General features: G+C 38.4%; 1 protein-coding gene across 1 annotated transcript; it reads left to right on the top strand.

Annotated features, from left to right (window-relative positions):
• The first annotated feature begins 1,014 nt into the window (after positions 1-1,014).
• On the top strand, positions 1,015-25,205 carry GPRC6A (G protein-coupled receptor class C group 6 member A). Its single transcript, XM_072831580.1, has 6 exons — positions 1,015-1,257; positions 5,043-5,346; positions 7,732-8,568; positions 15,207-15,419; positions 18,128-18,251; positions 20,487-25,205. The coding sequence occupies exons 1-6, from the start codon at positions 1,064-1,066 to the stop codon at positions 21,599-21,601; spliced, it is 2,787 nt and encodes a 928-aa protein (XP_072687681.1). The 5' UTR covers positions 1,015-1,063; the 3' UTR covers positions 21,602-25,205.
• Positions 25,206-27,481: the final 2,276 nt, after the last annotated feature.

The following is a 27,481-nucleotide window of genomic DNA, read 5'->3' as shown; positions in this document are numbered from 1 at the left end:
AAATTTTTTAAACTTTTTCTTAATGGTTCCCAAGTTACTGAGGTTTATCTATCCTCTGTTAGATTCTAAAAGATATCCATTAAATCACATCAGTTCAGATTCCTAAGCATGTAAGAACATGTTGACTAAAATTTGTTCCAAATTTATAAAAATAAAATCTACAAACTATGGCAATGTCAATGATCTATGACAGACCTTTCTTGTTCAAAGCCAAACACTAGCTCAGGTAAATTTCATCTCAATTTTAGGCTTGCCCATTACCACCAAAACTACTTATTTCTAATACATGTAAACTGAGAGGGATAAATACCTAAACTTAATTGAATTTCATTTTTTTAAAGATTTTATTTATTTATGAGAGACACACACACACAGAGAGAGAGAGAGAGAGAGAGAGAGAAAGAGAGGCAGAGACACAGGCAGAGGGAGAAGCAGGCTCCATGCAGGGAGCCCTACTTGGGTCTCGATCCCGGGTTTCCAGGATCACGCCCTGGGCTGAAGGCGGCACTAAACCACTGAGCCACCCGGGCTGCCCAATTTCATTTTTTTAAAAAGAGCTTTTCTGGAGAAACAAAAGCAGAGTGCTATTTTTCTCAACCGTTTATAAACTACACTTTAGATTTTGGGCCTTGAATGCAAGATCTTTGGAAATGCATAAATGTCCACTCCTGATATGGGAAGCCTTTCCCAAACTGCACCCTCTTGGAAATTCTTGTATTCTACTTCAAAAGAAAAGCCAACATGACCCAAAGTCCTTGGCATATCAGTGAGGCAAAAGAGTACTATCCCAGGGAGGATCAGTGTTTCTAATTCTATAACTTTTTTCCTAGCATGACTGCTAGGATACATCTCCAACAATGGAATGTTAGAGTCTGATATGTTCTTATTGGTGAAGAACTGTTTTGACTATCATCAAGCATCTGAAAACTGAATGCTTCCGGCCTTTGACACTGCCCTATACCTTACATGGTGTTTACAGGTGAAATAGAAACCATGTTGTTGGCACTCTGTGAGCTTAATGATCCCTAAGAACTCACATGAACTGAGCAAATGAGATAGAAGCATGGCACTATTGATTATACCGATTACCTGCTTTGGGAGTACTCTTGTTACTTCCCAGCCTTGCCAGACTCCTGATGACTTTGTGGCTGCCACTTCTCCAGGACATATCATGATTGGAGGTTTATTTGCCATTCATGAGAAAATGCTGCCCTCAGAAGACTATCCCAGACGACCAGAAATCCAGAAGTGTGTTGGGTGAGTAAAGTCTCAAAGAACACTTTTAGATTTCCAGAGTATATTATGAAACTAAGGCATGTAAACGTTCACTTGTATTAACATTTAAATTATTTTTATAAAACTTAAACTCATATATTTTTAAGTTGCATATAGTCTTGCAATCATTCCTGAAAAGAGAAATATATCAGCACTGTATGTATAATCAATCTCCAAGTGCAGAGGCAATGAATGATTTCCATTAATATATTTATTTGAATTTTGCCTAAAACAAACAAACAAACCTTGAAGTCACTTGAGGAAACCAGTTAAGAGGAACTATAGCCTGTCCACTACCAACATGCTTAACACATTTATATTTATATTATATATATTTATTACATATTAACATTAATGTGCATCAATTTATATTATATTATCTATTTATACTATTCATTATTCATGTTTCTATCATCCACAATATGCATATTGTCTTATTTATTTTATTTTTTTTAATTTTTATTTATTTATGATAGTCATAGAGAGAGAGAGGCAAAGACATAGGCAGAGGGAGAAGCAGGCTCCATGCACCGGGAGCCCGACGTGGGATTCAATCCCGGGTCTCCAGGATCACGCCCCGGGCCAAAGGCAGGCGCCAAACCGCTGCGCCACCCAGGGATCCCCTGCATATTGTTTTAAATATTAATCTAGGGATCCCTGGGTGGCGCAGCGGTTTGGCGCCTGTCTTTGGCCCAGGATGAGATCCTGGAGACCCGGGATCGAGTCCTATATCAGGCTCCCGGCGTGGAGCCTGCTTCTCCCCTTTGCCCTGTGTCTCTGCCTCTCCTCTGTGTGTCTTTCATGAATGAATAAATAAATAAAATCATAAATAAATAAATAAATAAATAAATAAATAAATAAATAATCAATCTAGGGGATCCCTGGGTGGCTCAGAGGTTTAGCGCCTGCCTTCGGCCCAGGGCGTGGTCCTGGAGTCCCGGGATTGAGTCCCACATCGGGCTCCTTGCATGGAGCCTGCTTCTCCCTTTGCCTGTGTGTCTGCCTCTCTCTCTCTCTCTCTCTCTCTCTCTCTCTCTCTGTGTCTCTCATGAATAAATAAATACAATCTTTAAAAATAAATAAATAAATGTCAATCTATTATTTAGTGTTTTGTTTAAAATAGGCTACATTTAAAATTTCTCTCTACACTAGCATTTTGGTCAGTACTGCATTCATTTCATTCTTGAAATAATCTAATTCTTTCATAATAAAGTTAGACCTTACTTCAACTTAAATTGTTCCTTCTTCTTTTATGAACACTTTCCCCTGAAAGTTTGATGATAGAAAAGACACATGGCACAGTGTATAATTGAAGAGTAAAGCTAGGCAGAGGATGTTACAAATGGATTTTTTTGTATTTTTTTTTAAGGAGAGCAAGATACTTGAATTGTAATTTCTGTCTGGGAACAAACTAATTTCATAGACTTAGGCACATCACTTAAACTCTTTGAGTTCCAGTTTCCAATTTTCTCTTTTGTAAAAGAAGGGCCCGGATCACTTCTAAGGACACAGGCAGCATCAGCTTCTGTTGCTATGGCAATGTGACTGCCATGCTTCCTTCCACTCTGAAATCCTGCTTTCTATCTTGATGTTTTTGTATGTAAATGTAACATTCTCTTTCCTCCCCCCTTTTTTTCTTTATCAAAAAGTGTTTACCAACTGTCAGATAAAATGTGGTTGCATATCCCACTAAGATTCCTTCCTGGCATTCTCTCTAGAAGTTGAACACTTTAAGCTACTGTCTTCTTAAATGTTGATTATCAGGAATATGAGCAAATGCCTCAGGATAATTCATTAAAAATTTCAGAGCATTAAATTGGTACCCAAAGAATGACTGCAGATTTGAGGCCCACAATTTTAAGCCAACAATTAAGGATGGAAAATACAAAAAAAAAAAAATCATTGATCTAATAAGCAAATTTTTTCTGAAAAAAAATCTCTGAATTGAACATCCTTTCACCGTATTGCCACTCCGGGACAGAAACAGTATTCACTCAGCATCAAACAACTATTTACTAAGTGCCTACATTAACTAAGCCCTATTCTAGACACTGGGATACTGAAGGAATACAGCAAAGAGGTTTAGACTCTCATGGAGCTAACATGTGGGGACCCTGAAGATATTATACATTTTAAATGTCATTTAATTCATTATTTTGGTTATAGTTCATTACTTAAACTTTTCTCTCCTCTTTGTTTCTTTCTTTAAATTAAAAACTTAATGCTGATTTGCCAAACTTCACTTTTAGATAGTCTCCAATAGGGCACCCGGGATGGCTCAGGGTTTAGTGCCTGCCTTCCGCCCAGGGCGTGATCCTGGAAATAAAATCTTAAAAAAATAAAAAATAAAAAATAGTCTCCAATGACAAATATTATTCAAATACTTTAATTTATCGTAACTCAATGAACTAAAAGGAAACTTAAAAATATCAATACCCTGAACAATGATATTCTCCTCTATGATGGAGCATTATAGACTATTATTCAGCCATAAAAAAAGAATGAAATCTTGTCATTTACAACAACATGGATAAGTCTAGGGAATATAATGCTAACCGAAATTAATCAGAGAAAGACAAATACCATATGGTTTCACCCATTTAAGATACAAAATGAACAAAAGAAAAATAAAGAAACAAACCAAAAAGCAGTCTCTTCACCGCAGAGAACAAACCGATGGCTAACAGAGGGAAGGTAGGTAGGGGGTTGGGGGAAATAGGCAAAGACGATTAAGAGTATACTTCTTATATTGAGACTGAGTAATATACAGAATTTTTGAATCTCTATATTGTATGCCAGAAACTAATATAACATTGCATGGTAGTTGTACTGGAATTTAAAACAATAATAATAATAATGTCCTCTATTCATTTAAAAAACATTTGAATGCTTACTAATCTTTACTATATATTAGGTACTGTTTGTAACTGCACATATGCAGTGGTAGGTGACAATAAACTTAATTGTAAATCAGTAATCAAGCAACTCAATGCCCTGAAGTAATCACAAATCAAGAGGTCAACTGGGAAAACCCACTTAAAGAGGAAATAGCTATGTTTCATAACTAAAATAGTGCATTTCATCTAGAAGAAAACTATTGTGTTTATACATACAGTCTGTTTTATATGTAATTCTTAAGAGTCTTTTTCTTTTAAAGATTTTTTATTATTATTATTCATGAGAGACACACACACAGAGAGAGAGAGAGAGAGGCAGAGACACAGGCAGAGGGAGAAGCAGGCTCCACACAGGGAGCCCAACGTGGGACTCGATCCCAGGTCTCCAGGATCATACCCTGGGCTGAAGGCAACACTAAACCGCTGAGCCACCCGGACTGCCCAATTCTTAAGAGTCTTATTAATCTGGTTTCCAACCACAATAGTGTATAATTAAAAAAAAAACACATAAAACACAGGCTAGTGAGTCTAAGGAATAGATACTTGGATAACAATAAAATGGTGACATCTAACTAGAAGAAGGACTAAAAATCAGACACATCTTCATACTGCAGAATACTAAACTGAGTATTCAAATGATCCCAAAATTAATTAAGAAAAAGTTAAATTCTGTTCCACAGACTCCATTTGAGACCCTGTATACTTTTTAGAAAGGTTTCCATCAAGAACTATTTTTAAATAAATAAAGTTTAGACCAGCTTTACTGGTCCAGAAATGGTCTATTGTAAGGCAGAAATGTGAATAAAATGAGTTACCATAATGTCTATAGAAGAGTTATGTTCTGATTTTTAAAAAATTGTTTCTCAACAGCTTTGAAATATCAATTTTTCTTCAAACTCTTGCCATGATTCATAGCATTGAGATGATCAACAATTCAACACTATTATCCGGAGTCAAACTGGGGTATGAAATCTATGACACCTGTACCGAAGTCACAGTGGCGATGGCAGCCACTCTGAGGTTTCTCTCTAAGCGCAACTGCTCCAGAGAAATTGTGGAGTTTAAGTGTGATTATTCCAGCTACATGCCAAGAGTTAAGGCTGTAATAGGTGCTGGCTACTCAGAAATAACAATGGCTGTCTCCAGGATGCTGAATTTACAGCTCATGCCACAGGTAGGTTTTGTCTTACCCTAGATGTTGGTTTTGAGCATATTCTTTATTATTAGAAGATTAGGGAGTTGCTTTTATTTTATTCTTTCTTTCTCTTCAGTCAAAGAGGGCATGGTGCCCTACTCTGGATAGTATAATGGACAGAGTATAGTCGCCCCTCAATCTGTCATGTCAGATCCAGTTTCTGATGGTTTTCACTGGGATTCAGATAAGACAAATCTCTGAGGGCCTCAAATCCCTTGTTTCTGAAATAACATCAGTTGGGTGCTATGAAGAAAACGGAAGAGAGATCAGGAGATAAGAGGACATGCAGGTCGAATGGGAAGGGACAGCCAAGCAAAGACAGGGAGGAGAGGAGAGGACAGTATCTATGCTGAGAAAACAGTAAGTACAAAGTTGAAATGTCCAAAGAATAGCAAAAGGTCAATATAGCTAGGTCAGGTATATAGAAAGAAGTGCAATAAGCAGTGCATTTCCAGAGATAAGCAAGGGCTGGTCATTCAGTATCTTTTAAGCTGTGATACGATTTGCATTTTCTTCTGAGTATGATGGGAAGCATTGAGCAGAGACTATAGTACTACATGTCTCCTTGTAATGCAAGCCAATATATAATCAGGAAGTAAGCAAAAAGGCCTCTGAAAGACCAAAACCAACATAAAGAGCCTTTCACTGAGGTCCTGCACACTCTACTCAAGAGTCTAGCACGTCCCCTCGGTTTGCATTTTGAGTCTACTTACCTTCCCATCACATTACTCTGTGATTCACTAAGCCACTATTTCTAGGCTCCAGGGAGATTAGAAGCCAAAAGTTAGAAAGGAGAAAGAGTTAATAGTCATGTTATCAAGAAATAGCCATTTGATAGAAGTGAACAGATGGAAAATATATATATAATAAATGTGCATAAGAATTTAAAATACATAACTTTCTGGAGTTAGAGTAAATAAGAGCATACACCCATGAAGAACTCTGAGAGTTCCATTATATAGCCTAGTGAGGTTGATAAAAAAAAAAAAGTTTATATCCAAAGTGACAAAAGAATTATCCCCCCAAATAACTCAGAGATAAAGCTTTGGCTCAAGTTTTCTAGAGTACGTATAATGCTAGTTAGGTGATGAGTAAGAAAAGTAGACTATTTTTAACAATGATTATGTCATGTAAAAATGTAATTTCCATGATAGACAACACAAAAGGAAAGGGGACTCTCCACAGGGGACACTGATTTTACTGAAGCTCAGGTGTCAAATGTAGATGAGCACAGGGATGCTAGGTACAAAATGGAAATCTGCACAGCAATGTCAGGGAACTAAGGTTTAGTCAATGTCAACCATGGGCCAATATCCATCTGAATGTTCTCCTTGAATCTTCATGGGAATCCTATCATTTCATAGGTAAAGAAATATTAATTTTCCCAAATTTATTGAAGTCAAGATTCTGACTGTTTGTCAGACTCCAAAGCCTGTTGTCTTTCCACCATACCAGGTGGCTGCTGTAAATAGTAAAAATATATATATATGTGTGTGTATATATATATATACATATATATATAATATATATATTCTGAGTCAGAAACACATTGGAATTGCAGCTAATAATAATTCCCCCTAGAATAAAATCACCAGAGCTGTACATCAAGCCAAACTTTGCATACATGTTAGGTGGGTCTCCCAAAATGCTGATGCTTGTTTGGGTAGAGCAGGGGCCAGAAAACTATAGCATGTTGATCAAATGTGGCTCCCAAGCTATTAAGCTACCAAGTAAGAATGGTCTTTACTTGTTTTAAGGATTGTAACAAAAAATATAAAATACACACACACACACACATACACACAATGGAGACTGTATGTGACCAAAAAAGCTTAAAATATTTTATCTCTCCCTTTACAGAAAAAAAAAAGTGTGCTGACCCCCTAGACTAGATAATTATTTGGCTGGATAATTTATCCTACCTACAATAAAAATTACCAAAGTTGTCAATTAGACAAAATGTTGAACATGCTGGGTGTCCCAAAATGCATTTTGCTTATTCAACCAGCTGCATTTTTCCTGTATTGATGCATTTAAATAATATTCGCCTATTCGTGTTGGCATGAGATATAAGATAGGTATAATTGGATACAGAAATGTAGCTGGAAATATAAGGTAGAGCCTGAACTTTCAGAGAACTGTACTGAACACAATATGAAATGATTGTGGAGCAATGACTCTAAACAGTCACCGGGTACTGTCATGATTTAAGCTATTTATAAAGTAGAAGTTCATTGAAAGGGAAGAATGTAAAGGACCAGAGAATTTAGGAAAAGATTGTACAGAAGATCACAGAAAAGAGAGTGTGAACAGCCCCCCCAAAGTACATCAATACCATAACTAAGAGATTCTATCAATCTCCAGGTGAGTTATGAATCAACTGCAGAAATCCTAAGTGACAAAATTCGCTTTCCTTCATTTTTACGGACTGTGCCCAGTGACTTCTATCAAACTAAAGCAATGGCCCACCTGATTCAGAAATCTGGATGGAACTGGATTGGCATCATAGCCACAGATGATGACTACGGACGACTGGCCCTCAACACTTTTGCAGTTCAGACCGCAGCAAATAATGTGTGCATAGCTTTCAAGGAGGTTCTCCCAGCCTTCCTCTCAGATGATACCATTGAAATCAGGATCAATGAGACCCTTGAGAAAATCATCGCAGAAGCCCAGGTTAATGTCATTGTGGTATTTCTGAGGCAATTCCATGTTTTCAATCTCTTCACTAAAGCTATAGAAAGGAATATAAATAAGATCTGGATTGCCAGTGATAACTGGTCCATGGCCACCAAGATCACCACCATCCCTAATGTTAAAAGGATTGGCAAAGTTGTGGGGTTTACCTTTAGAAGAGGGAATATGTCTTCTTTCCACTCCTTTCTTCAAAACCTGCATATGTTTCCCAGAGATAATAACAAGCCCCTAAATGAATATGCCATGCTCTTGTCTGCCTGTGCACATGTCAAGGACAGTGATTTGAGTCAGTGCATTTCCAGCCGCTCTCGGGGGACTTTGGCCTACACGGCTAACAAGGATATAGAAAGGAACTTCTCCCTGAGAAATGATTTCCTGTGGGATTACACCGAGCCGGGACCTGTTCACAGTATCCAGCTCGCAGTTCTTGCCCTTGGTTATGCCATTCGGGATCTCTGCCAAGCTCGAGACTGTCAGAACCCCAACGCCTTTCAACCATGGGAGGTACTAACTCACACATCCAAGAGAATTCCCCTACAGTCACTTCTTTCCTTGCTTTAATTTGCAAATATTTATATTAGCTACTCCTTATCATATTCTTTTTGTAAGTAGATACCTTCAGTGTTTGAATACCCTGCATTTCTATCACTAGCTCTTTGCTCTTGAGGATACTAGAGTTCTTATTTTGCCTTCACTACTACATTGACCCTCTAAATTGGTGTTTCTTTTTATTTTCCAAGAATATTCAGTTTATAGTATTATTTTCTGTGAGTTTATGGATTTGTATCCAATCTTACAGTTTTTCAGTGCTTCATATGAATTATCTCTTTTAGTGCTTTTGACACAAGACCATGGATGTTTAATGGCCCTTTTATTATTATTAAATATTATCTATAAGGAAACTAACATTAGAAAGTACAAGAAATAGGACTCTAGTCTGGGTCTTCTGCCTCCATGTCCTTAATTTTTCATGCTATCTCTGGTGGTTAATAGTTTTCAAAGCCTTCAGCTACAACTCTTAGGACAGTCTCCCTAGGACTCCAGTCTTCCTCAAATTAATGTTGGTTAGATGAATCATAATTTGTATGGTATCTCAGGTTGACATGAGCCACTAATTGTGGGTTAAAGAAGTCTTTTCCTTTCTTCATTTCTATTAGTTTGAAGAAACTCAAATTCAAGCTTAATGTGACCCCTTTTAGTGAAAATTTTCCACTACGTTTTTTATATGCCTTTAAACAAGACATTTACATGCAAATTGTTGCTTTATATGATGGTAAATTTTACTCATTAAAACTAGATTTCTCAATAGTGTGTATTCAAAGATAAGCTTGTCTGTCTTGATGCAGAATTATGTTCCAAAAATATAATTATTACAAATGTGTAAAGGAGAAGGCGGCAAAAGGAAATAAGACTCAATTCGTACCATATATGTGAGTATCCAGGACAGGCTATTTCTATTTTTGTCATTTTTACTTTAAACACTCACAAATACAAGCTCCAAGGTCTGAGGTCATCAGCTTATATTTGGGTGGATCATGTGATGGTCATAAGGTTTTTTAAATTGCTCATTTTAAAACTAGTTTTGATCTTGTAAATGCAAGGCAGAAAACCTTATGAAGAGTTAAGACTAGAGATTAGGATTTTTTTTATTAAAATTATCTTTTAAAAATCTGTACATATATGCCTAGCTATTTTAAGACATCTGTTTGAAAGCACACTCTTTGTAATATAAAATTGTAATGAGGGATTGGTAAAAACTATACATTAAGTGATCCACAACAATGAAACTACTACACAAAATTTTTGGAATAAGATGTTGAGAAGGAGTAATAGAGAAAAATTAGACAATCCTAGGGACAGGTAGGCTAAAGGTGAGAGACTTAAAGAGCTTCATAAGGAAAGAAAAATGCAAATCAAAAGAACTATTTATCCCTCAAAGATCTGGGAAAGTATTTTAAATCAGAAGTAAATCTCAAACATTCGGAGGAAAAGACTTGAGAAAGTATAATCTAAGCAGCGTCTTCTAAAATGTTTTACTTAAACAGTTAAGAGTCTGGGGTTGTTCTTTATTCCCCCTGGGAGCCTGGTTATCTAGAAACAAACAGAAACAGATTGGAAAGGAGGAATATGTGAGTGACTTGCTCCTTTGATCACAATGTGAGTGAACCACATCTGTGCCAGATTGAGTAGGACAAATAATGCAGACAATTGTCTTCTTATGAAGAAATCTCCATACACTTTAAATTTAAAAGACCAGCAACATTTAGGGTCACTAATCAAAGATACTTTCCTAAAGATTATTTTGACCCCTGGTAAAATTCATTTGTATTTGAATATTACTTTTTAAATAATTTTACATTCAAATAACTTTAAAGAAGTTTTTCCCAATATTTGGAGATATCGCTTACTTTGGCTTCCCATTTGGTGACATCTGTGAGCAGTCTTCAGGAATGGTACAATCAGAATTATCTTACTTCAACAGATTTTTAATGTTAGCCAGATGTGCATGAGGATACCACCTCCTTGTTGTGACCAGTGATATGGGGGGGGGGGCTTTGTTTTCCATTACTCATGATGATATGTGCAAAGTAGTAAGTGATGCATATGGGATGACCCAATGTCTAATGGTCAAACTTCCAATTCATACATCTATTTAGCAGATACTTATCCGATGTCTCAGTGTTCCAAGCACTGAGTTGAGTGTTGGAAAAATTATGGGAAACAAGACAATTCTCATCCTAAAGGAGTCATCTGTCTACTGGTGTTTATATACAATCAAACAATTAAGGAGCTGATTACAATGAGGATTAATGCATTGCTCTGTTTCATAGAGACACAAAATGGCAGAGAAGCACATAACTGAGGCAACCAATCCAGTACTGGTTCAGAGAACATTCCCCAGAGGTCATGACATCTCTGGGGAATATGATGGGTGGGTAGGAGTTAGAAAAGAAATACTTTGAGGGATCCCTGGGTGGCGCAGCAGTTTAGCGCCTGCCTTTGGCCCAGGGTGTGATCCTGGAGACCCGGGATCGAGTCCCACGTTGGGGTCCTGGTGCATGGAGCCTGCTTCTCCCTCAGCCTGTGTCTCTGCCTCTCTCTCTCTGCGTGTGACTATCATAAATAAATAAGTAAATAAAAATTTTTAAAAAAAGAAATACTTTGAGAAGGGAGAGAAAACATGGCATCTTCATGGATAAGAAAATAGTGCCACAGATTTCAGTGTTTTATGGCAACTACGGGTAAATGAAAGTAAAGAGATTAGTGAAGGAGCCATCATGAGGGCTCAATCAATCAGAGCATCTCAAATTTTGATGTGCAGTTGAATTATCTGGGAATCTTATTATCATGTATATGCTAATTCAGTCACGGGTGAGGGGGGATACCTGAAAGTCTGCCCTTCTAACAATCTCTCAGGTGATGCTGATACTGCTGGTATAGGGACATCCTTTCAATAGAAAGTCTGCAAACTATGTTTATAGGTTTGGACTTGATAGAGCAAAGGGGAACCAGTTAAAGATATTTTTACACAGGAAAGTGTCGTGATCCTCTTTCCACGTGATTCCTCTTTCCAATGCAGAAATAGCATTTCATTTCCACTGTGATGTGCACTGGTTAGAGGGACACAAGCCTAGAGGTAGAAGGACCAATTAGGTAATCCAGGCATAAAATAATGATGGCTTATACTACAGGTACAAGTACTACAAGTATTCTGTGTGACAGTGAGGATGGAGATGCACATATGTGGATTTTAAAGAAGAAGAATGAAGAGCATCTGGAGATAGATTGGGTGTAAAGGACAACAGACAAAGAAAAGCAAAGATGTTGCAAGTGAGTCCACATTTGGACAATTGGTACCATTTGTTGGGGTAGAAACAGAGATAAATAGAGGTCTGGTGGGGAGAAGAGGCATTCACTATTGGAAATGTTGAATTCGAAGAGCTTCAGAGACATTCAAATGTAGTAATGGCAGTTACATATTGGTCCAGAAGTCAGAAGAGACACATGCTGAGGAGATAGTGATTTTGAAGTGATAAGCAGAATAGTAACTAATAATTTTTTAAAAGATTTCATTCATTTATTCCTTTGAGAGTGAGAGAGATAGTGAGCAAGAGAGAACATGAGCAAGAGGGAGGGACAGAAGGAGAGAGAGAGAACAGATTCTGCTGAGCAGAGAGCCCTACTCAGGGCTCAATCCCAGGGCCCTGGGATCATGACCTGAGCCGAAGGCAGACGCTGAACCTACTGAGCCACCTAGGCACCACAATAACTAATTTTGAAAGGCTACTATAGTAGGCATTGACTTCTAACCTCTATAATATTCTGGTAGGTCCACATGTGCATGCTCCTTACACTCTATCCTAAAGTAGTGGCAAGAGGAAAATGTTACTAGTGACCAAGATTTGCAGCTGTTTAGACATGGAGGGGACCCCCACAATACGCGTCCAGCCCACAGTCACCCACAGTTAGTGATGAAACTGTTCCAGCCTTAGTCCAGGATGCTTTCCACCACAGCATGGAAAACTTCATGGAAGAAAAAGGACATGGGTTGGGCACCAGAGATGCAAGGCCGCCGCATCCTCTGTGACTCGAATTTCCTCACCAGCACAGCTTACTTAGGGAAATGTCCTGGACATCAGGGTAGACAGGGAAAAGGAAAACAACATTAACCACAACAGCTTGAGTGGTGTGGCCTCCTGGCCTTGCGTTCTCAAAAACAGTTCCCTGCCCTACAAAGGGAGAATTCTGTAACATGGAAATGCAAATCCCACTGTTTACGATTTGTAGCGTCAATTTACAGTGACTTTCAGAGTCTCCATGAAAAAAAATTGGCAGAAAAAGCCTTTAATAGCCTCATAATCAGAGCACCAATGTTTGAAACTCACCTTAACCTGGAGTAAATGCTCTATCTTACTTACCAGGTCATGAATGCACTGTTTTGTTTGCCTGCACCCCCTCTGCTGTGATGACAAGCATACAGTTAGGCTAGTTTATGTGCATCATACAATGTTATCACTATTTACAGAACATGTATGTGTCAAAGCTTTACCCTTGAAAGCCTCATTAAATACAGGGAAAAAAACAGACGGAAATTATAGTCCAAACACAAGAGTAGGAAAGGAAATGCTCCCTAAAGAGCTGAGTTTTCTGGGGTTCGTGAGTGTGAATTGCTAAAGAAAAATCAATACACAGGTAGAGGTGGAAACATAGGTCCTTACTTCCTTTTTTAAATTTTCGTTCCCTTCACAGTTTTTCTTCCAGGCAAGTGCTGGAAAAAGCTTTTGCTGGTTAATTCCACCCTGTTAGATCTGATGTCCTGCTTCTTTAAAGTAATACTAATCCATTTACGTTCATTAAAAGAACTAAGAAATCTGTGGGGACATATAATAAAATCAATAGACATTGCTTAGAGATTTTACTAAAGTGACATTTGATCACTGATCTGTCATAACTAATATATTTACCCTAAAATATAAATTGATTTTCTTACATTCTATTTTAAAAAATGGAAGAAAAGAAACATTCATAAAAGGTTAACTGCAAAGGAATAAAATAAGAAGAGCTCTATTCAAATAGAATAATTTCTGCTTCATTCCACAGATTTTGCATACTGCAGAAGCCTCATAATCTCATGGACTTAGAAGAGTAGACCGAGTGTGTTCAGAGAGGGTATTTACTTAGCTGTGATTATATATCCGGTTAATGGTGGAGCCGGGGTCCCTTCCTCCCAATCTATGATTCTTCCTCCAAAGCACAAACTCAACACAGCTGCCTTCTGTGTCAGTAAAACATTCCCTGTCCTAATTGCATTGCATACAAGTTCTTACTGTACAAATTGGGTAACAAGACCAGTAATTTTTCAGTGCATTTCTTTCCTCTCAAACTAAAAAAAAAATCATTTTATGAATTACATTGGAAATAGAATTTAGAGGTCACTTTACCATACAATCACTGAAACAGATGTGAAAATGACTGGAGATAATAAGAGCCATACTTCCCCCCAAATTAGTAACAAGGTACGGATGTAGGGGGCAGGCGCTGGCAGTACCTTCCACCCATCAGCTAACCTTGTCTGGTGGGGAGACACCCCGAGAACAGGGTGCTGTTGCCAGGGACTGTTTCCCACATTTGTACCTCTGTCCCTTTAGCCCTCATTTTGCAGATGGGGAGCAACCTCTGGCTTGGATTACCCACTCCAGGCTTGGCCAAGGATCCAACTGTGACTAGAAGGAAAAAAGGAATGTTGCTGCCTTCTATAGCTCCAGATGACACACTGATGACTGCTTTTGAGTCAGAAGGAAAAAATAAGAAGCTATTGAATTAATATAATGTTAGATGCAATGGAAAGAACTGAATGCCAAAATGTGTGGGTCCGGATAAGGCCCTTCACCCCTTGGCTGGTGACGTTCATCTAACAAAAGAAAATGATCCCTGCTCAGCTTGTTTCACTGAGTTGTTGTGGCATAGAAGGATAGCACACTTCTGAGTATTAGCAAGTAATATATGAATGTCAGGTGGCATCATTAATTGATAGACTCAAAGTATTTTTATTTATTTGCACAATACCTCTATTAGCTAATTAACAGTGTTAACAGATATTTATCTTTTACTAATCTTAATCTGTGCCCAACGCTGGGCTAAACTCTTTATATGCTTAATTACATCTAATCCTTATAATAATCCTATAATGAAGGTTCCATTTATTTCATTTTACAGATGGGGAAGCTGAGGCCTAGGAAGCAATTGGGTCAATACCACATCACTAATGAGATACAGAACCAAGATTAGAGCCCAGGCAACTGCCCCCAGAGGACTCACCCTGAAATTCTACATCATGGAAAAAGAAGATGCCCAGATTTCAATTTTATAAGCGAGAGAAGCTGTCCTCTGCAAATATTAACTTGATTTCTCAAGTTTACAGAGCAAGACTTTGGCAGAAATCAGACTAGAATTCTTAAATTGTTGCCAGATAGTTACGAACCTTCTCAACTAATTACCACACTCGCTGATCCAGAATGTCCAGAATGTCCTTTTCTTTTTTTTTTTACCTTTTAAGTGATATTCTATGTAAGGCAGTGTTATACTTGGGATAATAGATACATATTTCCATTAGTTTTTATTTCCATTTTTATATTTTATAGTTACTTGATGTATTAAAAAATGTGACATTCACTGATGAAGGGAATTCATTTCATTTTGATGCCCATGGGGATATGAATACTGGATATGATGTTGTGCTCTGGAAGGAGATTGGCGGCCACATGACTATCACCAAGATGGCACAATATGATCTGAGGAATGATGTCTTCATCATCACAGACCAAGAAACAAAAAATGAGTTCAGAAATCTTAAGGTAATTTTGTGGTAGGCCTGCTTTATAGCATTCAAATCAAATTAGTACCTCAGTTGCAAAAGTCCTTGATCCCACCAGAACCTCCAATAACCTCACTTCCTGTTTACTGTTCCCAATTTCCCTCCTTAAATTCTATGATCAACTTATATATCACTCCCTGTTCATGCTGTCTTCATCATACACATTCGACCAAAGCATGATCCTGATTAAATTCAACTCTCTACCTAATCAATAGAGCCCTCATGTAGCTGAACTTGGCAAAACAAAAACAAAAACACCTTGTTGACAGTTTTCACTTCAAATTCATGATCTCTCACCTCCAATGGCCCTTAATGCTGTTGGACAATCAGACTATTATCCTACTCCATTAATTCACCCACCTTCCTGGATAGCTATTCCATAATTTTTCTTCTCTCCTCCGACTCCCACACATCTTTCCCATCTTCACATTCCATTGACCTTGCTTCTTATGTCACTAACAAAACTGAAAACATCAGAAGAGAACTGCTTCTTTTCCATCTTTCCTAAAATGTCGCCATGTCAGGGCAGTCTCCCCCAGTCACTTTATTTACAATTGCAATGCCAACCTAATACTTCTTATATATCCTTCTCTTTTTATTTCTCTTCTTAACACTTATCACCATCTAGCATTCTGTACCCTTTGCTTATTCTTAACTTGCTTATTGTCAGCCTTGTGAGCTAGAATGAAGGTCTATGCTAGCATGGATTTTTGTGTTTTGTCCCCTGCTGTGGCCCCAATAATTACAACAGTGCATGACATATAATAGACACTCAAAAAGTGTGCTGAATGAAAGAATCAAAGCTTCAAGTCACTACTTTTATTCTAATTTTCCCTGTCAAAGTTTCAGGAAGGCAAGATACTTTTTCCTTGAAAGATAGAAAGGTAGCCATCTTTCTGTGTTCTCAAACTTTCTTTATCATTTTCATTATCACCTCCACTCTCACAACAATATTGTGAACCCAGAACTCTGCTAAACACCATAATTTAACTCAATCTTTACTTTACATAGTTTACTATGTGGTGACTCATTTTTTGTACTGAATACAGAGGGGATTCTCTACTAAAATTCCTGCAAGAACCACTGTTTTTAATCCTTACCAAGACTATCTTCAGAATTCGTAGGGGAGACGGTGAGAGGGAGGTGATAGGATGATAAGTAAGTGAGAGGGGTTTTTGGTGACTAAGTGGAAAGGGCTGATCACCATAAAAAAGATGGACATGTCTTCTTTTCTGATGGCAAAACCCATAAATATTTCAAGGAGGTAGTAGGAGACCAATTAAGTCAGATTTCAGGAACTGTTTGTCAATATGTAGGCTAGTTGGGGTATCAGCATTTCTGGTAAATCATCAAAATCCATAGTATAAAACCTCAGATAATCCTATATCTTTTGATATTCCAAAGTTATTAATACCAGACTTTAGAATGTCTTTGCTGTCTCTTATGTGAAGAGGAGAGAAGGTTTCCCTTTTATCCCCTAATGACGTCCTGCCTGCTGAAAACCCAGATGAGGAATAACTGTGTTGAGAGGAAGAAAGCCACTGCTTGTGGACACAGGGCTACCAAATCTCAGCTACTTCTCTCTCTCAGCCAGATATTTTCATCTCCCAGAGTAAAGGCCAGTTAGCTTAGTCCTTGGATTGTGTTCCTGGCTCAGGAATGGCTATTAAGATAATCTGAAGAAACCCTATTTTACCCATTTTGCTTTGGTCTTCAGAATGTAAGAGGGAGATGTTAACAGATATAGTTTGCAAGATATGCCATGAGAAAGGGACTATGAATGGAAAAAAAGCACAACTGAAGTGCAAAGAATTATTATGTAAATTGAAAAAAGCCTTCATAAAAATAGGATGCTATATATGATTCACACTGTGGTGTGCACAATTATAACCTAAATTCTCAGGATTATTAAAATTCTATTTATATAGCTAGGGTTGCCTTTTTCACTAATACTTTAATGGTTTTAAATTCAAAATCTCCATTGTTTTTTAAAAAATATTTATTTATTTATTTATTTATTTATTTATTTATTTATTTATTCATTTATTGTGTGTGAGAGTGGAAGGAGGGGCAGAGGGAGAGACAATATCTCAAGCAGGCTCCCTGCCGAGTGAGGAGCCAGACTCCAGGCTTGATCTCATGACCCTGAGATCATGACCTGGGCCGAAATCATTTGTCAGATGTTCAACAAACTGAGCCATCCGGGTGCCCCTCCACTGTTTTGTTTTTGAAGGTCAGACTGGCCAGAGTCCTTGGACAGCATGATTACTAACCTTCTTCTGAAGAATACAAAAGCCCATTAAGTTTCTATTTTCCAATATAGTTAAAGTCTTTATATAGCACAAGATTGTACATTTCCAAGCCATTGTCCCCTCTTTTAGTGTCATCACTATACATTTGTCCCTCTGCTAGGGACTTTCTGAAAGAGCTCATTTCCCTTATTTGCTTACAGAAGCTATTAATGGGACAAAAACTCCTTCTTCCTAAGGCAGTATCACTATCTGAAATAGTTTCTGTTTTTTAAACTTGTTCGCATTCCTCCAGATGACAAAACAATTCTATGGTGCTATTTTTTTTAAAGAGACCAATGTTTACTATTTAGTAAATATATCTTTACATTAAGTCAAGGTTACTTAGGATAAATCTTTTTTTTAAAAAAATCTATTTGAGATTTCTTTCACTTGGCAGCAAATTCGATCTAAATGCTCCAAGGAATGCAGTCCTGGGCAAATGAAAAAAACTACAAGAAGTCAACATATCTGCTGCTATGAATGTGTGGACTGTCCTGAAAATCACTACAGTAACCAGACAGGTAACTATAGTCACCACAGCACATACTGTGATAGACCTGAACCATTTCTCTTAGGCTGATTTTTTTTTTTTACAAGAATCCTATTTTGTTTTGTTTAGTTTTGTTTTTCACTTAAGGATTTCATGCACCTGCTAAAATAAATTCCAGTGAAATTTCATTTTACATTGGAATTTGCTCTTTTATATCAGCAGATGCATAACTAATACATAATAGAGATATAAAAGTAACTTCACTTCCAAGGAGAGATGTCACCCCCTCAACTGGACTTCCTCTCTCGCATCTCTCAAAACAATGTGAATTCTATCCATTTTTGTCCATCTGTCCCCCACAGAGACATGCCTGCCTTGTAACTGGGGCATAGTACGTATGAATAAATAAATGCTGAGTTAGCTAAACAGAGCATGATAGAGACCCAGAGGTGTGCATACCCTGGAGATCTCATTATTCCTACCAAGAGGCAACGGTAAAGCCTAAAAAGAATCATCTGTGAGAGGAAGGGGTGAACTATTGACATAGATGAGATGCTAACTGCTTGTTTGACAAATCTGTCTTTAACAGTTCATGATATCTAAGCAAAATACACAAATTAGAGAACAAGAAGGAGCCCAGCAGCCTTCAGGGTCTTAAAAGGAGCTATCAGCGCTTTCTTTGGAGTTAAGCCTACTTTAAAGCCTCTTGTTCCCTCCCTGGCTTATTGTTCATTATAGATGCATCCCCATTCATCTCTAACTGCTGAGAACTCCAGAGCTGGACCAGTTCTCAAATGCTTACTCTTTTTTCTCATTGGCTCCAAGGGGAATAAATGACAATGTTAACATTCCAACACTCACGTTCTATCACTATCTCACAAAAATGCTACTTGTTCCAACCCAAGAGATGGGCTCTGCTGTGTGAATAATTAGATAACAGGCAGGGAGGGGATTTTCCAGGTAATACGATGTCTAGCAACTGTCTGCCAAGTGGATAATAGAGTATGTAGCGTCTGTTTCCCATAAAGACGTGCACGAGTTTTCAAAATACAATTGGGGTTGCCCTTTGATAACCCGGGAAAGAACAAGTGTAGATGACCGCTTTTCCCCTGGAGGAAACACAAGGATTTAGGATGATCCGAAAGGACAGCATCTCTTGTTGTTCCCTATGTCTCCAGCACACAGCCCAGGTACATCGAAAAGGCCATGAAACATTCTCCAAACAGGTGAAGAAGGTGGCACACACTTGCAGCAACAGTTAGGGGACCACAGAGAAGAATGGGTATTTATAGGGACACAGGTTTTGGAAAGAGGAAGAGGCTGGAGAGGTAATGAAGAAGTTTATACACAGAAACACAACCTGTCTTTGAGATTAACAAAGAAGAGAACGCGGGCCCCCTTATAAAACAGAATGGGCACTGTGGAGTGTTCTCAGATGGATGCCCGGGGAGGGGCTTTTGGTAGTAGGCGAGACCCCAACTTTAGGGGGTTAAGAATGGAGAGCAGAGGCAATCACACTCCCAGAGACTCCACTCTAATATCAGCTCATCATGAATCAGCTGAAATCACTTCCCAGCTTGTCACTGCCTGTGTGAGAAGCTCAATTTTATGACCTCCTAGAAAAAAAATAAATAAATAACTAATTCTTCATTCACTGTCATTGGTTACAATCTTGTGTTATCTCACTTTTAGAGAGCTTTTAGAGCAACTTGGCTATATTTTCTCTGCTCTTAAAGAACTGCTGTCGTATTTATTTATTTATTAGTGTAGTTTTCACTACATTGAGCGTCTAAGATGTGTAATGCTCCGTGCAAAGCATTTTATATTTATTGGCGTGAATGCAGCACCCCAGTGAGGCAGGGTCTTTATGAATTTTTTTAAGATTTGGATCAGAAAGTTCAAATTACTTATTCAAGATTATGAGAATCGTAAGTAATAGAGGAAGGAACTTGAGATGCATTTTGACTCCAAAGCCCTTCTTAACAGAGTCCCTGAACTGCCACCTATAATAGCAAATTCATAAGAGGCTAGTGTCTATCTTGAGTATTGATTTCCTAAAGACTCACAGCCCAGCTATCTTGAGTATTGATTTCCTAAAGACTTGCAGCCCAGCTGGTCTTTTTTCCTTTCTCTTCCCCTTTTTCTTCCCTCACCTTCACACTTTCTCTCTTGCCTTCTTTTGGATTCTGTGTGAATGAATAACCAATGTGAAAATTAACTCTAGCTTAAATGTTTGCAATGTAACTGAATCTCCTCTGTCTTTTAGATATGGATCACTGCCTCTTATGCAACAATGAAACTCACTGGGCCCCTGTCAGGAGCACAAGGTGCTTTGAAAAGGAAGTGGAATATCTCAACTGGAATGATTCCTTGGCTATACTGCTCCTGGCCCTCTCCCTACTAGGAATCATCCTTGTTCTGGCCATTGGCATAATATTTACAAGAAACCTGAACACACCCATTGTAAAATCATCTGGGGGATTGCTGGTCTGCTACGTGATCCTTCTCTGTCATGTCCTCAACTTCGCCAGCACAGGCTTCTTCATTGGAGAACCACAAGACTTCACATGTAAAACCAGGCAGACTGTATTTGGTGTGAGCTTCACTCTCTGCATCTCCTGCATTTTGATGAAGTCCCTGAAAATTCTGCTAGCCTTCAGCTTCGATCCCAAGTTGCAGAACTTCTTGAAGTGCCTCTATAAACCGATCCCCATCATCTTCACTTGCACAGGTATCCAGGTTGTCATTTGCACAATCTGGCTAATCTTTGCAGCACCTGCTGTGGAAGAGAATGTCTCCTTGCCCAGAGTCATTATCCTGGAATGTGAGGAGGGATCCGTCCTTGCATTTGGCACCATGCTGGGTTATATTGCCATCCTGGCCTTCATTTGCTTCATATTTGCATTCAAAGGCAGGAAATTACCTGAGCATTACAACGAAGCCAAATTCATAACATTTGGCATGCTCATTTATTTCATAGCTTGGATCACATTCATCCCCATCTATGCTACCACATTTGGTAAATATTTGCCAGCTGTGGAGATTATTGTTATTTTAATTTCTAACTATGGGATCCTGTGTTGCACATTCTTCCCCAAATGCTATATTATTCTTTGTAAGCAAGAGGCTAACACAAAATCTGCCTTTCTCAAGATGATTTACAGTTACTCTTCCCACACTGCAAGCAGCCTTGCCATTAGTCATGTTTCACTGGACTCCACTAACAGCAGTATCACAACGACCAATCCCAGCTCTAGTGGCAAGTCTGCAGCCTGGCAGGAAAGCAAGGATCTTCAGGCACAAGCATTTGCACACATATGCAGAGAAAATGCGATAAGTGTACCTAAAATTTTGCCTCGAAAAAGAATTTCAAGTATATGAAGGAGTCCTGAAGAGATGGCATGTTCGAGAATAAAATGTTTCTAGGATCTTTGTATTTAAAATGTACATTTATTTTCCAGTGAATATATAGTTTGTTTTTCTTCACTGCCACCATGTTCACCAATGCTCCCTCTGTCTAACCACCTGTTTAACAGAGAAAATAGAGCCCTCAACCTGAAACTGCCTTGGTTCCTCCTTCTGCGTCCATCTTTACCTCCTTCCTGTTAGCCATGTTTTTATTCAATATTAGCCCATGTTACATCATCCTTGTAATATCCTCTGTCTCCTCTTCTCAAACTTCTTCATATGGGTTCTCCTTCTCTTCCAAAGCATCTTTACCTTTCCGCCTTCATTGCTCAGTTTAGTTGAACAAGCATTTTAGCAGTTACCATGTGCCAGGTCGTATGCTAAATACAAAGGTACAAGAAGGATCAAGGCATCATTTCTGACCTCTAGGAGTTCAAAATCCAGGAGAGAGGGTCACATATCAACATTTTCACTTCAGTGTGGAGAATTCTGATTGCCATGTGCATAAGGCACTGTAACAGTATAGTGAAGCAGCACTTAGTCACCCTGGGAGATGATGAGAGAGCTTCAAAGAAAGCTAACTATGACACTTAGGTAAAGTCTCGAAAGATTAATAAGAGTCAGCTAATCAAAGAAAGTACAGAAAACTGTTCCAGATAAAGGGGGAAAGCAAGGAGCAGCAGAAGAAAGGGTCAAGAAGGTACACTCGGGGGAGTACAGCCATTTGGTATTACTAGAGAGGAGTCCTGTTTTGTATGTAGGGGTTAGGTCATGAAGGAATACCACAGACTGGAGTTTTTTCATAGGAAGCTTAGATCTTTATCTTGTGAGTTGAAGGTCATCAAGATGACAGGTTCAAAGTCTCATTTTAGGAAGATCACTCTGAAACAGGATAGAGGATGGAGTCTAATTGGGAGAGGATTCGGATCTACACGAGGGAAAAGAGAAAAGAATATGAATAGGTATCTAAGCTATATAGGAAGTGGTACTTTACTTCATGTGGTTGGTGAAGGGTGAGGTATGACCTTCTTATCTGGTTTATTGGAGGAGATATGCAATATGGGAAGAAGACTGGTTTAGAGTAGGAGATGGAATATTGAATTTGAGGTGCCTGGAGTAATTTCAAGATGTATCAAGCAATCGTATGGATATAAGACTCTGAGCCCAGGGGACCAGGTCAGAGCTGCTAATAAGGATTTGAATGCCATATTCACACTGCTGCCCATCCTTATAAAACAGATAAACATACAAAATAACATTGTCTCCAGTCTTGACAACCTCTTTAACTACAACTCTCTTTCTTCCTCTTCTCCACAACTGAATGTTTGAAGGAATAGTGTCATTATTGACTTGGACCCACTGAGCCCACTGAAATCTGGCTTCTAGTTGTACCACTCTGCCAAAGTAGTTCAAAGAACAGCTGTCTGTGGCTTTTTATCTATCAGATTCAATGGTGATTCTTAAGCCTTCATCTCCCTTGAATCTGATGGGCATTTGTGGTGTAATTCCTCCTCCCTGAAATTCTCCTTCTTCATTCCCTACATGATATTCTAAAGCTTCCAATTATTCAAAACTCTTCAATCTGATGCAAAGACTCTTTTGGTTCTATTCTGGCATCCTGAGCATATGTCTTCGTCCATTTGACTCTCAAATATGGGTAATCCCCAGAGTGCCATCCTCAATCTAAATCCCTTTTCTCTCTATCCACTTTCTTGCTACAATACCATCCATCTCCATACCTTAACTTTGGCCCAGATAACTCCCCCAAACCATGTCTCTGGTCACTCTAATCAACTCACATTCTTGTCCCTTGTACTTTGACTTGTCGAAGTCAACATGTTTAACATTTGATCCATTACTTCCTTTTCCTGGCCCCTCCTCCTGTTTTCCATTTCTCAGCATATTATACCACCTTTGGATTCATCAGAACCCTGCAGATCATCTTATTCATCTCTGACCCCACCATTTGCTTCACCTTTCTATACCTTTAATTCATCACCTGTCTTTTGTTTTCTAACTTTTGAATTTTCTCAAAACCTTGCCAAGACCTCTATCCCTGTCATCACTTCCTTAACCTAGGCCTTCATAATCTCTTTCGTAGATATTTACAACAGCTTCCTACTTTGACTCTGATCTCTCATTTTATTTCAAACACAGAGTTCTTACAAGCCTTCCATTCATTTCTACCTCATGTATTCCTAGAGTAAAAACCTCTTCATGTTACTCAGTTGTCCTAAAACCTCTAATAAGTCAAAATTTCTTATCTTGATGCCCAGACTCTCCATGCCCAGGAACAATGGCTGCCCCTTCCTAGCTGGTATGTTACCCTTGAAAAATGGTCACCCGCTGGTGATCGTCTGTACCCATACCATGCTACTCCATGCCTCAGAGTCTGCCTCTCCTCTTGGCCTTGATGTCCTTTCCACCTCTGTCCTCCTAGAACATTCTAGCTAATCCACCAGACACAATCAAGTGTTTTCCCTTCTACCAGGACTTTCTTTCTGCCACTGTCACAGCACCTATTACACTTCATTGCATTCACATGTTTTTAGTTTAATTTATTCCACTAACATTTATAAGTGCCTACTATGTGCCAGGTATAATTCTATGCACAGGGCATATACAATGATAAAGGACAGACAAGTTCTCTCCTCTCAAGGAGTTTATATTTAGTGTTTTCATCATTATGCAGTGAGCAATCAGTTCTCCTTTGGATCAACGTTCTTGGCTGCCCTTTCCTCTCTACTACCACTGCTATCATCACCCCAGTTTAGGCTGTCATGACTCCACATCTCTGTTGTTGAAACAGTCCAAACTAGTTACTACCCTAGAATTCCCCTTCTAATGCACACAATACATCACCACAGATTGATCTTACTCAGGGTAGTTTCAATACTATCATTCTCGTATTCAGAAAAAATTTAATGAATTCCTATCACTTTCAGAATTAAGTTAAATTCCCCTATCTTGCTAAGCAAATCTTCCACAGTCTTAGCCTGACATGGATTGAATGTTAAACAACAACAATAAAAACAAACAAACCCAAGATATTGATCCTAGCTTATTGCTTAACCCAAATGTATTCACCTATAATATGGTGATAACATCTCATAAAATTGTTAAGGGTGAAATACCTTGATGTACATGAAAGTGTTAAGAAATGAGTATTCTGTTTGTTATTTTACTGACTCATTGCTCTGTTGATATGAAAACAGCTTCTCATATTGACATGAGAGCAAAGCTGTAGGAGAGCTTCCAGATTCTTGAGTGTGATCACACAAAACAGAAATCCCAGTACTGTTGTGCCAATAAAACAATGAAAGGAATATTGTTTCATAAGAGTTATGACTTTTACTACAGTTACATAGCTTTCAACAATTATTCCAGAATTTTAAAAATGCTATTTAACATAAGAAATGAAGTTCTGAATTCCTTGATGCCAAAACTACATCTTTGCCATCATGTAAAACAAACAAACAAATAACAAGGGAAAGACCATTGTACTTTTCACTTTTCTGTTAACTTTTGGGGCTCTTAAATTCAACTGAGTATAAGTTAAATAATTGCTTACTCTTTTAAATAATTTCTTGCTACCTTTGGAATAAAGTGGGATTTTTTTCTATCATAAAGCCAATATCTAAACACTATTTTAAAATAAGGAAATAAAAATAAGTAAACAGAACACACAAAAAAAGAATCTGTAATTCTATGACAAACCAACAATCCACCATTACATAAGTAGTCAACTTTTTACAGGTTGTTTTAGCAAAGTTCAAATCATTACTCAAACAGAAACATTCCCACTGGTCAAAACAAACTGATCTGGGGGTGGGAGAGCATTTAGAATCCAGTGACAGACTGGTTCATCTAGTTATCATCTTACACTGATCACAGAGATACACACAGTAAAATACTTTATTGCTAAAATGCAAAGGTAAGGGAAAAAAACACCTCACACCATAGCCTTAATTGGCAGGCTGAAATCAGAAGGTGGTCATCCCAGGCTGTGAGGATCTCAAGAGCACGGTCCAAGCATAATTGTTATGGGTGCATTTGTACAAAGTGAACCCCAAAATTAGTATTCAGCAAGTGTTGAATGAGTAATGTTGTCCACAAATATTCTTAACGTCTTGATCAGCACAATAACTCACAGGGTTTTTTTCCAAAATTTACCTCTCATATTAGAGTCTCCATAGCTCTTGAGCTGTCTGTAAGCCAAATCTTCAGATAGGCCCTTACTGCCATTATTAGCAACATAAGACTTCCAGACAGTTCAAGTAGAAAATAGTTAACTGCAGAACCCTCAAAACTTGGGTTAGAAGACGGTGAAGAATAAACATGTGAACAATTGAACATGGAAGTGGTAAGTGGATCTTCTAGTGTGGCACTGAAAAGAAAGGAGTTTGCCCTGCTCCTACTTCTATTCTCCTTCTTTCTGGCTGTTATGCAGAAGTAAAGCCACCATCTTGGACCATGAGATGCGATCTGCAGGCTTAAGAGGGCAGAGTAACAAGACTGAAAAAGCATTGGTCACCAAGACTCTGGTATTGCTTTTCAGCTTATGGATTTCTTATGCTTAGAGAATATATTTCCTTATATACTCTCTAAGCAAACAGCCTGATAAATTCATATTTGGGCTGTCTTCCTTAATGAGTGACCATGAATGAAGAGTTGGAAGACTGAACACAGCAAGAAGATGCATTCGCATTCAAGAGCCCCTAGTAGGAAAATCTCAGGTGATTGAAATTTATTACATTTTACAACTTCTACTCTTACATAATTTTCTGATACCTGACATTACATTTCCAGCCAAAATAGTATTATGAGAAAAATGAAAGTTTGAAAATTCCAGACCAGCCTAAAAACAAATTAATCAAATACTTTCTCATTTTTACAAATAGCCACCCTTTCATATCCATGAATATGTGAATTTGATCTGCTTCTTGCTTGTTAGACATAGAAGGCATGACTAAATATGTATAAGCCAAAAGTGTAAAATCTAGTCTGCAATTAACCAGAGGGACTGTGTTAAGAGTATTTCTCATCTAAACAGCTATTCCTTGTAAATACTCAGATAAAACAAAAAACCCGGAGCCAGGTTCTGGGAGTTTCCAGCGTAAAACTATTGGAATCCAGTATATTAGAAAAACTACTCTGTTCTTATAAGAGATAATTAAAGTGAGAATATCTAGTAAGAGGCCCCATGTTGGTAAAAAGCACGGGAAAAGTGTTGGTGGGTACAGTTTATTTATTATGTTTGCAACCACCCATTTCCAAGATCTCAAGTGAATTTTATGAAAAGAAATGTATTTAATAAAATTCTTAAAATAAGTATTTTAAAAATCGAATGTGGAATGAGACCAGGCAGAAATAACTGACATCAAGGCTAGGAAGAGTGGGGATCCCTGGGTGGCGCAGCGGTTTGGCGCCTGCCTTTGGCCCAGGGCGCGATCTTGGAGACCCGGGATCGAATCCCACGTCGGGCTCTCAGTGCATGGAGCCTGCTTCTCCCTCTGCCTATGTCTCTGCCTCTCTCTCTCTCTCTCTCTCTCTGTGACTATCATAAATAAATAAAAATTAAAAAAAAAAGGCTAGGAAGAGTGGTTGCTCTTGTACTATTCACTCTCGGCATCATGGCAGGCAAGAGAGGCGGACACTATAGCCCTCCACAGTCACAACCTACAGTAAAGTTGGAAAATTCATAGCCTAGGAGGTTTGTTTTTGGGTCTAGTCCCCTTTTTATTTGCTTTGTGACCTTACAAGGTCCCGTCCCTCTTCAGAATTCTTTGAGGAACTGTCCACTCTATGTGCCACTGGAAGGATTGTTAATCACTTGGAGCTCTACAGTGGTGG

The sequence above is a fragment of the Canis lupus genome, chromosome 1 (genome assembly GCF_048164855.1).
Source record: "Canis lupus baileyi chromosome 1, mCanLup2.hap1, whole genome shotgun sequence".
Taxonomy (NCBI): domain Eukaryota; kingdom Metazoa; phylum Chordata; class Mammalia; order Carnivora; family Canidae; genus Canis; species Canis lupus.
Note: the sequence above shows the minus strand (reverse complement) of the source record. Positions and strands in the feature narration are given on the sequence as shown.

Coding starts and splice junctions, on each gene's coding strand:
- GPRC6A (XM_072831580.1), top strand. CDS start 1,064: ATGGCACTATTGATTATACCGATTACCTGCTTTGGGAGTACTCTTGTT. Junction 5,347..7,731: donor ATTTACAGCTCATGCCACAG/GTAGGTTTTGTC, acceptor ATCAATCTCCAG/GTGAGTTATGAATCAACTGC. Junction 15,420..18,127: donor ATGAGTTCAGAAATCTTAAG/GTAATTTTGTGG, acceptor TTCACTTGGCAG/CAAATTCGATCTAAATGCTC.